At 43.5% G+C, this 11,981-nt stretch overlaps 1 protein-coding gene and 1 long non-coding RNA gene across 2 annotated transcripts; one reads left to right on the top strand and one right to left on the bottom strand.

The window, feature by feature from the left end:
• Positions 1-4,299: 4,299 nt before the first annotated feature.
• LOC309813236 lies at positions 4,300-6,559 on the bottom strand. The gene is made up of 3 exons (XR_014295459.1): positions 6,484-6,559; positions 5,521-5,599; positions 4,300-4,573 (listed from the first exon to the last, which is right to left on the bottom strand). It is a non-coding gene; the product is annotated as an uncharacterized lncRNA (long non-coding RNA).
• A 152-nt stretch (positions 6,560-6,711) lies between these two features.
• ABT1 (activator of basal transcription 1) lies at positions 6,712-10,104 on the top strand. Its single transcript, XM_082637865.1, has 3 exons — positions 6,712-6,956; positions 7,636-7,841; positions 7,998-10,104. The coding sequence occupies exons 1-3, from the start codon at positions 6,716-6,718 to the stop codon at positions 8,376-8,378; spliced, it is 828 nt and encodes a 275-aa protein (XP_082493991.1). The 5' UTR covers positions 6,712-6,715; the 3' UTR covers positions 8,379-10,104.
• The last annotated feature ends 1,877 nt before the right edge of the window (positions 10,105-11,981 follow it).

The following is an 11,981-nucleotide window of genomic DNA, read 5'->3' as shown; positions in this document are numbered from 1 at the left end:
GGGAAGCAGCCGCTGTGATTCCTTCGATAGCTCAGTTGGTAGAGCGGAGGACTGTAGTTAGTAACCCGTCACTTAGGTATCCTTAGGTCGCTGGTTCGAATCCGGCTCGAAGGAGTTCACGTTTTCTGTGTGGGTTTTTTTCACCCTCACCCTTAAAAATGTCTATCTCAGGTATATATATCCTTGCTGTGCATCTTTTTAAGACTAATCTCAGTGTGCAACGAATCTAATTTTTTAAATTATTATTCTCCGTAATAATTACTAATACGCGATCAAACTTCAGGCCCATAGTTCATAAAGGTCCCGTGCCGCAAAGAAGTCCCGAGACCCAACCAGACGGATCAGAGGTGGGCCCCTAAGTAAGGGATCCAGTGACAAGTCTCCGCCACCCTACCCGGCATCCCAAGACTAGGGGAGGGGCGGCCTGCTAGGAACATAGCTTACCAACGGTTAGTAACTGGTTGGGCACGGGCGCCCTCTCGTGGTATTAGAGTCCTGAGTCTCTCCGAAGGTTTTTTTCGTTTTTTTCCCAGGTGGACGCGCAACTACTGGCAGTCGCCCACAGACCCTGGGGCACTACTCCCCCTTCTCCGTTTAATTATGTAAAGATGATTCTCAACCCTGGCGCAGAAAAGTGGGTGGATGTCAGAATCACCTGGGACTATTTAACAAAGCGCCTTTAGTTGCGCCACTTTGAAGGTGGGACCCAGGCATTGGTAGTTTTAAAAGCTCCCAGGTGATTTTAATGTGTTGCAAGGTTTGAGAACCACTGCAGAAGAGAAAAAATTTAGAATTAAAAATAATAGACAAGGGGAAAATTGATAGAATTTTCTACCCACTTTGGTCTAAACTGGTAGCTCCCTTGCTCTTTGAAAGCGACTCGAGGGCAAAAGAGTAAACAAGAAAAATTGTCCAATTTTCAAAGATAACATGGGCCTTGGTTGCAAATTTTATTAGATAGTCCTGGACTGAGCTCCTCACCAACGCACCATAGATTCCAACCCAAACAAGTTCTCCACTGCAATTTCCCTCCCATAATTGGGCCATATTCTGCAATATTCCAGTATCAATTGGCAGTAGAGGCCCTACCATCCCCGTAGAAACAGCCAGATGACTCCAAAAGAGGACGAGTGAATGTAAAAAAACCAAACCTCAAACATACCTACATATTTTTGACTCTTCAAAATTTCATTAAGAAATGGAAATTATTTGTTCCAGTTGTAAGAACTTGAGGTGGCCCTCAATAGGTCATACATGTGGGAAATAGATTCTGAGAATAAAAATATAATATTAATGCATAAATAATTGAAGTGTAGATTTGTAAATCCACCTGGCAGAGACCAATATTCAAATCTTCAAAAGGCTAGAGAAATCTCAAAGAACCCAACCTTCCCTATCCTCTCACACTGGAGACAAGGGAGAGGCCATCAATTAGGAAGTGGACCCTTATGTGGTAACGTTGTAGCAAGGTGTTTATTTACAGAAGCATGGAAATAAAGGCCAAAGAATAGGCGGAACATAAAGCTGGAGAATACGGGCATCGATCCCGCTACCTCTCGCATGCTAAGCGAGCGCTCTACCACTTGAGCTAATTCCCCCCCGCTGCTAAATTCTCCTGCCTCCCATACTTTAATATCCGAATGTAATTCAGAACTCGCGGCCACCTTACTTTCTAGCTGGCGTTAGACAATAGGACGTAGTACGTGTTATCAAACAGCCCCTGGGGCGCCACCTATAATCTGTTCTACGGTGCTGGATCCTGTTGAGAAGAAAGACTGCAGAGTGCAGGTGGACCAGGGCGTGGAATCCATAGAAACACCTGTCTTCGAAATTGGGCAAGAGTTTAACACTGGAATCATATCTACGGAAACCGGGGACCGGAAGGAAATTGTAGGTACATCCAGGAGGGCAAATCAAGTTTCTCAGGCAATGAGACTTGGCTTTTGGCCATCCCAATAGTTCCTGCCAATCCCCGCACTCCTAAATTTTCCACCAATTGATTCTGCTAGCACCAGAAACATTCTCCAGAGTTCCTACAAATGTCCCCTAAGATCTGCTTTCTGTCTGGCTTTTCTTATCGACAAAAACCACCGTCGGTGGACACAAGGTCACGAGGGGGCGTGCGTCCCAGTTAATTTCTCCCTTCATTCTGGCTTCGTAGTCCCGATTTCGATCAAGGGTGTACAAGTTATTTTTCTAAGACAAACACTAATAGGAGAAGTGAATATAATCATGGCTGCATGCTTAGATCTGGATTCCTTGCAAAAAAACGAAAGTAGTAGTTGCCTCTTTTTCTTCTGGGCCTGTGGAGTACTAGGTACCAGGTACTGTGCTAGGTGCTCGGTACTTCACAGAGCTAGTTCTTTACAGGAGAACTCTTGAGCATTGCCAGAGACCCATCACTTGCAGGAAAGCCATGTGAAGACCCTTCCCATCAACTGGTTCTTTGTCTGAAATTCCATCGTTAGAAACTTTTTTTGGGGGGGGTTAATGTTATTTTCTAGTGTCAATGAAATTGGGACAAGGTGATGAAATGGAGATGAAACATTTTACTTAAGAAAGTTACTCTATGTCCCTATGCTGTGCAGGCACGCTGCGCAGGCCTTTCCAGGACCCTTTTAATGCCCTTAATGCTTGCTCTTCTCTTTTCTTTTTCATTGCAGTCAGGGCTGACAAAAAAGTGAATAACTTTCTGTGGGAAGAAATCCTCCACCTTCCTGCACCCCCTCCATTTGAGACAAGAGTTCAAAACTCAGATGTTCTAAGTGGGTGTGTAGAAACACACCATTCATCTCAAAACTTGGCTCAAGGTCAGCCTTGCCTTGATTCTCTCCACCGTCTGGGTGTTCTCTCCTTACTTCTCCTTGGACAGAATTTACCCAGCTACGGAAGTCAGTTTGGCCTCCACTCATTTTTTTTTCTCCATTTATTTTCCATGATTCTATTAGGGGTGCAAGTGTGGAACTGGAGTGAAAGAAAGTGGACTAATTCCATAGCTCAGATCCATGGATTAAGCTTTGGGATGACTGACTGAACTGGGAGCAACTGGGGGCTTTCAACCATGAGCTGGGAGTTCTAGTTTCCAATAACATTGGATTAGGTATTAAAATTTCAACAGCTTAGCTTGCACAGAGGTAAAATGAAGATCAAAAATATATCTTAAAATTCACATGGAAGTTTTCCCAGTTGTTAAACTACTGACTCAATTTTAAGCTCACTGTTCTGGACTGCATTGTGTTCTTCCAAAATCCAAATGTGACTGTATTCAAAATTGGAAAGTAATTAAGGTTAATGCAGTCCTTAGGGTGGGGTCCTGATCCCATAGGATTACTATTATCATAATGGGAAACATCAGAGGGTTCTCTCAAGTCAGGAAGAGAGCTCTCACTGGGAATTAAATGGCTGTCATCTTGATCTTGGACATCCCAGCCTCCAGAACTGTGGAGAAAATAAATTTCTGTTATTTAAGCCACCCAGTCTGTGGTATTTTGTCACATCAGCCAGAGCAGACTAAGACACTTATCCTCTTTAATCTACCTTGTGATAAAGGAGGTAGGACTCTGTAAACCACACTGCTGATTTACTACTTGGCTCCATATTAGGCTTTGCCAAAAAGGAAGCTAGAGGGAGAATGCAAGGCTGGAGGAGGAAGAGGAAAGGTGGACTTGTCTTTTCTGTTTCCTTTCGGAGAGCTTCCTATTCCTCTAAGTATCATCCCAGGAAGACTTCTGCATCCCAAGAGACGACAATTCTGTAGCAGCAATTGAATCCAGCACCATGCTGAAATTTTACACTTGTTGGCATCTCTGCTATTTTCCACCTTGTATTCAAGGCACAGATAGGAGGACACTTGACAGTGAAAGAGAAACTCCACGTCCTACAATCTCTCTTCTCCCACTGCTAATTCTCTATTAGGTCAGGAACACTGAAAGTTGCTAGATGATATTTTCTTAGTTTGTCATGGAAAGGGATTTAATTACTGAGTTCAATATTGACTATGTCCTCTCAGTACCCCTAATAGAATGCATTGGCAATTGCCATTTGAAAAAAAAAAAATGGATTTTTTTTAACAATATCATTTTGTAGAAATAAGCACAGATATTTTATAGAGAAATACACTTAATCTTTTCCTTAAGCATATTTCCAAAGAAAGCCTTTTCTCTCCAGATAATTTAGTGTATTCTTCATTTGTGTCTATTTCTGCTTTAGGCACAAGTGTAAGGCAATCTCTGTTGAACCTTGATGTTTGATGATTTTCTTTGAAAAAAGAATATATTTGCATTTAAATTTTTTAGGGGTTTTTGTTTCACTTTAATTGCTCCACAATAATTATGCAATATAATATGAACCACCCAAATTATTTATCCAAGTAAGAAAATTCACACACACACTCCACATATTTCATCATTAGAGCTAGGAATACACACGATTTCCCATTAGATTTTCAGAAAGGAGAATCACAATGATACAAAAATGCACTGGATATTGCTCTGTTCACAACTTTGGGATCCTCTTCAACCCAAATGTCTGTGTTTGCGTAATTATATCATTTATCGAGCCAACCTAGACACTTCTGAGAGAAAAAGGAGAAAGTAATTAGAGGGGACAGCAGGAAATCGGGCGTAATACAGGGAATTCACCCCAGGTATATAATACTTAGGGAGGAGGACATGGGATACCGGTAGGGTTCTTGTTTTGAGATATACACAGAACAATATCCTAACGTCTTAAATGTACAACTCAATGGATTTTACATGTTTATTAAACCCAGGAAACCAACTACCCAGATCATGACATAGAACCCATTCAGTGTCTTAAAAGACTGCTTAAATTTGATTATACTTTCAAAAGTGAATATGAATATTATCAAAGTGGAAACCATCTGGATAGACATTAGGATAGGGATTCTAAAACAAGAGCCATAAGAGGCCCTTCGATAGCTCAGTTGGTAGAGCGGAGGACTGTAGCTGAGAACATCTAGATATCCTTAGGTCGCTGGTTCGAATCCGGCTCGAAGGACAAGAATTTTGAAAATTGTAGACCGAAACAAATCAAACATACACATAGAGTGAGTGAACTCCTTCAGGTCCAAAAGAATAAACTGGACAGTAACTCCGTTTCAAGATAATAGCTCCCTCTTCAACCCATTTAGGAAAACCCTTTCATTTATGGCTCACTTCTGATTGAGAGAGGAGGTGCTAAGCTGATGAAACAGCAGGAGTGTCAAGGGTGATGGTCCTATCTGTATTGTATCCAAGGGAGCAGGATAATGAATTAAAGCACAACTCCTTATTGTTCAAGGGCATTAATTTTTTAGTATACTCCTATAATCACTACCCATATCAGTTTTAGAATATTTCTAGCACCTTCCATGTTTGCTTCTAGTTTTGAAATAAACTTATAGTCAGTCAAAACAAAACTACAGGATTGAGGTAAAGATTATTTAAAGTAGTCTAAAACTATTCAAAGGCCCTTCGATAGCTCAGCTGGTAGAGCGGAGGACTGTAGATGTCTAATTACCGGTCATCCTTAGGTCGCTGGTTCGAATCCGGCTCGAAGGACTTCCCCTTTTTGAAAGGTGGTCATTGACACTGCAGGCCTGGACATGATAGAAAAATTGAACAGTGAACAGTCATTTGTGCTCATATCTTGTAGAAATGAGTGTATAAACAAACAAGCGATCCTCAAGTACGCCCAGGAGCCCGTCAACAAAGGTTGCTTCAGCGAGACAGAAGGTGAGTCAGAGTGTCCTCTTGTGGTGACCATTTCTTCGGTACCTTTAATTCAAAATAACGAGTACGCCATTGAGGCATATTTTTGGGTGGCCTACCCTGGACCCCAACACTGTGAAAACAAGTCCTGGAGAGAATAAAGCTCGCGGTACAGGCAGTCGCCTAAATCAGGGCCACGTATACATTTGACAATAGGTATTTGTAACATAAGTATAAATACGAATCCATGCATCAACACAAATGTAAAACAGGCGCCAAATAAGTTTTAAAAAGAAATAATTGTCAAACATTAAAAATTTTTAGACATTTTATTCACAAAATCAAAATTTAAATTAATATTTTAAACTAAAATTTTTTTAACTAAATGAAAAGGTCACAGATGAAATTTTCAAAAATTAAATCTCAACTAAATTTCCAAAACTTATATTTACAAACTTAAATTACATTTTCACATTTTCAAAACTTCAATTTAAAATATTTAAATCTCTAAGTTAAATTTTGAAAAATTAAAATTTCAAACTTAATTAATTAAAAAATTGAAATTTAAGTAAGCTTTAAAAGTTGAGTCATCCCCCAACCTGAGTCTCACCCGAGTCCATTGGGTAAAATGCTATTTTGACCGCTGGAACACAAAGAAACCTCCCCTCACTCCCAAAATAGTTCTCCAAAATTTCCGGAAGAGCCTGCCTCATCCCGTCCTTTTGCATCTCACCGAGGAGTGCTATAGGGTAAGTTATACTTGCGGCTCTACCTCTCCGGTTCTGCCTCTTCAGCTCAAGTTCTCTCACGCTTTGAATCTCCCGGCAGACGCGGGGCCCACTTCCGCCCTCTTCTCTAGGCCTAGACTCGCGGGCACCGCCCAATCTTGTCCTTTCCTTTGTCGTCACCCGGACCGACACCGCCCCCTCGACACAGGCCGTCGCACACGGTGCGCGTCAGAGGCGCGGCGCTTTACGGCTGCCCTGCTTTACCTATCCGCAAGCATGGAGGCAGAGGGATCCGAGAAGGGAGCCGCTGAGCTGGAGCCTCTGGAAGGGAGTGACCAGAAATCAGAGGCAGAGGAGGAACAGGAGGAATCCGAAGGGGCGGCTGGCGACAGCAAGAAACGGGTAGTGCCAGGTATTGTGTACCTGGGCCACATACCGCCCCGCTTTAGGCCTTTGCACGTACGGAACCTTCTCAGCGCCTACGGCGAGGTCGGGCGCGTTTTTTTCCAGCCGGAAGGTAAGTGCTCAGGCCTTAGCGGTGAGGGTAGGAGGGTGATGCTCGCTGGCAGTGAGCACGCAATGCGTGTTCTGTTGCCTCAGCTGCCTTGGTCCGAGGCGCTGACGGATCCGGGGACCCGCGTCCGGCTTCTTTGATAAATCGGTAGCGTGCATGTCTCTTAGGAGGCGGCGATGGGATGTGGATAGCGCAGTATATACCTCGCTGAGCCTTAGTTCTCGGATAGCTAATTATTGGATTTTAATTTCGGCTCCGCCCACCCTTCTTTCCTGAGCCGAATTTACCAGTTTGTTAAATGGGTACAGCCTGAATTAAAATCTCAGTGGTTTTTCCACAAAACCGAACGTATCTCTTTGTCATCGCGGCCCAGGTCAAGAGAAGGTTTATGATCGGTCGCCCCCAGCTCGCATACAGACAGTAATTGGAATTGGGGTTGGGGGCTTGTGCGGGTTTTAAAGAGAGCGTTTAGGGCAGACCTGATAAAGGAGTTAACATTTGAGGAAAGGATTGAGTTAGACAAGGGGAAAAGGGTGGACTTTGCAGTTATCCGCTTCCGGGCAAAGACCTGGAGGTGGGACTCTGGCCTGAGGGAAGGTTTGGAGAATTCAGCGAATGGGAGGTGCAGTTGAGTGGGTGCTGTATTGGCCTCCTTGACCACTGCTCTGTCTTTGCTTCGCAGACGGGTTCGTGAGGCGCAAGAAGAAGGCAGCGGCAGCCCCCGCTGCGGGAGGAAAAAAGCAGTCCAAGTACAGCAAGGACTACACCGAGGGCTGGGTGGAGTTCCGGGACAAGCGAGTAGCCAAGCGTGTGGCGGCCAGTCTTCACAACACGCCCATGGGCTCCCGCAGGCGCAGCCCCTTCCGTTATGACCTGTGGAACCTCAGGGTGAGGGGATCGGCTTGTCTGCCGCATCGCTCAGCCTTCCGTCTTCCCAGCTCCAGCCGGCGCACCCCTGTCACCTCTTGTTGGCCCTGGCCCCCCCATCTCCTCTCCATCCCAGATCTGCCCTACTCAGATCTTTTCTTGTTTTCCCTTCCGCAGTACCTGCACCGTTTTACCTGGTCCCACCTCAGCGAGCATCTTGCTTTTGAGCGCCAGGTACGCAGGCAGCGCCTGAGGGCTGAGGTTGCCCAGGCCAAGCGTGAGACTGACTTCTATCTTCGAAGTGTGGAGCGTGGACAGCGTTTCCTTGCCACTGATGGGGACTCTACCCGCCCGAACGTCTCCTGGGCCTTTGCCCAGCGTCCTACTGAGCAGGAGCTGAGGGCCCGGAAGGCAGCTCGGCCAGGAGGACGTGAACGGGCTCGCCTGGCTAACGCTCAGGACCAGGCCCGCTCCAACAGAGGGCTTCTTGCCAAGATCTTTGGATCCCCCACCCCCTCAGAGAGCATGGAGGACTCCTTACTGGTCAGGAACTCTTGAGGGGCAGGGAGGCTCCTTCCACCTCCTAGCCCAGCCCAGTGTCCTATCTACCTGATAATGACTACCCAGGCAGACATTTTATTGTGTTTCTCAAACCAGGAGTGAGTGCTCAGACATAAAAGTTTTGAAGGCCTCTCCTCCCCCCTCCAACTGCTGTACATGCTTCACTGAGGCACTTAGTTCTTACTAGCATGATTATGACTACTGCACACGTCTGTTTTGCCTTGTTTGATTCTTGGCTACCTGCCTCCTGCCCACTGGGGCCCTCTAAAAATCCTGCTTTCTGGCCCCAGGAAGAGCTTTTACTTTGAACTAGACTGATAATGGCTAGTCCAGACAGCTGTTTACCCACCACATTACTGGGCATCAGCAACATCCTTTTTATTTAGAAAAGATTAATAGGGACAGGGGTTAATGGGTTAGAGTGGCTTGGGAGCCACCTTCCAAATGTATTTATAGAAAAGAAAAAAATATATATATATATATATATTTTATATGTCTTTGTAGTTTATGTGGGGTGGGGATGGTCATTGGATAAGTTCCAACTTCTATGTCCCATTCACTCACCTTCACTCCATCTCCTGGTCTCAGACCCTCCCACTCCCCTGGAAGTCAACCTGGACCCTTTTCTATGTATCTAATCAATTTCTTAGGCCATGTTATTAATAGTTACCTAATTCAGCGTTTACTAACTCCCTGTATGAGGATATAGAGTGACAGTGGTTCACATGGCCCTTGGTGTAAGTCTTATAGACCAGGGGTCCGCAACCCTTGGGCCTCGGACCGGTATTGGCAGCACAGCAGGAGGTGAGCGGTGGGCAAGCGAGCGAAGCTTCATGTGCCACTCCGCATCACTCGCATTGCCGCCTGAAGCATTCCCGCACCCCACCCGGCCCCTGTTCATGGAAAAATTGTCTTTCACGGAACCGGTCCCTGGTGCCAAAAAGGTTGGGGACCGCTGTTACAGACCACTTAAAAAAAGATAAATGTCTAAGAAATAAATGCATAGAAGTACTACAGGCATTATGGTAGATGTGTATAAGGGGTAGAGTGGGGCCATGGGAAGGCATGGGTGACTCTATCTGGGAAGGGAAGCAATGCTCTCAATGTGGAGCTGATTTCTGATCAGAGGCTTCTGACATGGGTCAGTTTTCACCAAGTTTTTCAGATCATTCCTGAAAAGTGAACAGAAGTCTGAAAGAGCCTAGTGTATTCCTATAACTGAAAACAAAGCTCCACGCATGGAGTGTTGGGTTCAAACCATTGTAAAGGTAGGCAAAGCCTAGGAGGTGTACACATGATGTCCCTCTGGTGCACTTATACATGTTGTCTACGCTTAGACGAGAAAGTTCATAAGCAACATGCAAAGCACCTCTGGAGGTGACAAAGAATCTGTGTAAACCACTAAGGGGAACTGAAAACTGAGGTGTTAACAATAAACAGAAAAATCTACACACAGCCTCATAATAGATTAAAACTCTGGTCAGTACCAGGCTTTTAAACTTACAGGAGGTGTTAGAGTGATAATAATAAATAATTTGAGTTTTGCTTATGCTGTGTTTGTTTTTTGTTTTTTCCCTTCACTGTCATCAGTATAATTATCCATGTGTTCTTTGGATGAAGTGGATTCATCCACTTTGGCTCTAAAATAACTTAGCCATGTTAAGATCTCAGTTTGAGAGGTGCAGTTTATTTGGGAGAATAAAAATGACCATACAATAAAAAATTATGGTCTGCTTGGTGTAACATTTCTCACAATCCATACTCCTCATACCCAGCACACAAACACATCTGTGTAATGTTATACCCTCATCTTAGGAACTTGGTATTGTTTGTGTTCATTTCTTGTGAGTTTGTTCCAAGTGGATTCCTAAGGTCATGATGTCTTCCAAGCGAACCAGGAAGATTGAGTTTCAGAATTTGACAAGTTGTTGTATTCATTTATTCAAAGTTCTGAGTGCCCATTGTCACCTTTGCTAGATAAAGTGAATACTAAGAGGAAGAAACTTCTTAAGTTCTAACAGCTTAGAAAGTAAAACACAGTAGGGCTTAATTTCTTGAATGAATGAAATTCTGTTCCCAGGTTGGCCTCAGATACCAATATTTTCAAGGTCAGCATTTCAGGCTCAAGTTTAAACAGTTCTGCACAAAGAGCTCACATCTGCAGCGAGAAAAGCTGGGTAAGTCACGGAGTGAGGAATGACAATAAGACTAGGTGGAAGGTAATCAGTTTTCCAGAAGCTGTAATCGTGATGTCCTCAATTCTAAGCCCTTTGAAAGCAAGAAAATACTTTTACGCTTACAATTATGTTCCCATTTAAACAGCGCTTAGCTTTTTATGTGAATTAACATTTAATGCACAACCATACAAAATCCTATTATCCCCACATTTCCATCATTAAAACTAGGCTCAGATGTGACATAATTTGCCACTTAATATTTTTCATTACCAACATCTTCCCCAGTTGCTTTCCCAGTGTGTATATGGTAAATGCTTTTTGCATGAATCTCATGTAACATAGAGGGAAGAGTTACAGCAAATATGAATGGATTTATGTAATACCAAGTGTTGCAAACTGGGTGATTTAACTCTCAATCATCCCCTATACGATTAGATTAAGTTATGAACCTATTGTTGCAACGAATACTCTAAATCAGCTTAGTTCCACACCATCCAAGAAGCTGGGACTCTGCATTTGCCACAGAGTAAATTAGTAAAATGAAGGAAGGGATCTGCCTTAAGAGAGTAAGAGGGCTTTTAATAGGGTGTGTCTAGGCATGTGAAATTATTCCTGAAAATGTCCAAAAGTCACAATTAGAGCACTCTTCCTCAGTTTACTTTTCCAAGGTTCCTCATATCTCTGCAAGTTGTCTTGCTGTTATTACAGTAGAGTTGAAGGGAAAACCCCTTTGTGTAAGCCTCAGGGATGTGCCCTGTTCCCACAGGAGAGTTAATGTTTTAGCAGATTGTTTGTGGTCCCTGACTTACAATGGTTTAAACGTATAATTTTTCAACTTTAGGTTAGTGTGAAGGCTGTACACATTCAGTAGAAACTACTTCCAATTTTGAATTTTGATCTTTTCCATGGCTAGTGATAAGTGGTGTGATACTCTCTCCCGGTGCTGGGAAGCCAATCATAAGGATAAACCATTCTGTTTTTCTCTTTCAGTATAGTATTCAATAAATTACATGACATATTCAACACTGTTATGAAATAGGCTGTGTGTTAGATGATTTTGCCCAGCAGTAGGCTAATGGAAGTGTTCTGAGCACATTTAGGGTAGGCTAGATTAAGCTATGCTGTTCAGTAGGTTAGGCATATTAAATGCATTTTCGAATTACAGATATTTTCAACTTCGATGGGTTTATGCAGTGTAACCCCATCATCAATAGAGGAAGATCTGTATTTGATTTCCCAACCTTTAAGAGGGAGTCGCCTCTAATTCCCAGCAAAAGCGGTAATCTCCTTTTTGGTAAATACATCCATCACTCTCAATGGCCACACAAAACTATCTGAGATGCTGACTAATAACTCAACCAGAAGAATGAAATGGAAAGAAATGGGTTAAATTGTGTGCTTTTCTGGGCTCTAATTAAAATAT

Source organism: Mesoplodon mirus, assembly GCF_964341445.2.
Source record: "Mesoplodon mirus genome assembly, chromosome: 12".
Taxonomy (NCBI): Eukaryota; Metazoa; Chordata; class Mammalia; order Artiodactyla; family Ziphiidae; genus Mesoplodon; species Mesoplodon mirus.
This window is presented reverse-complemented; position numbering and strand designations above follow the sequence as displayed.

Bases quoted from the DNA above. Each gene is read 5' to 3' on its own strand.
- ABT1 (XM_082637865.1), top strand. From the start codon at position 6,716: ATGGAGGCAGAGGGATCCGAGAAGGGAGCCGCTGAGCTGGAGCCTCTG. The intron at 6,957-7,635 runs GTAAGTGCTCAG...TTTGCTTCGCAG, and splicing joins CGTTTTTTTCCAGCCGGAAG to ACGGGTTCGTGAGGCGCAAG. The intron at 7,842-7,997 runs GTGAGGGGATCG...TCCCTTCCGCAG, and splicing joins ATGACCTGTGGAACCTCAGG to TACCTGCACCGTTTTACCTG.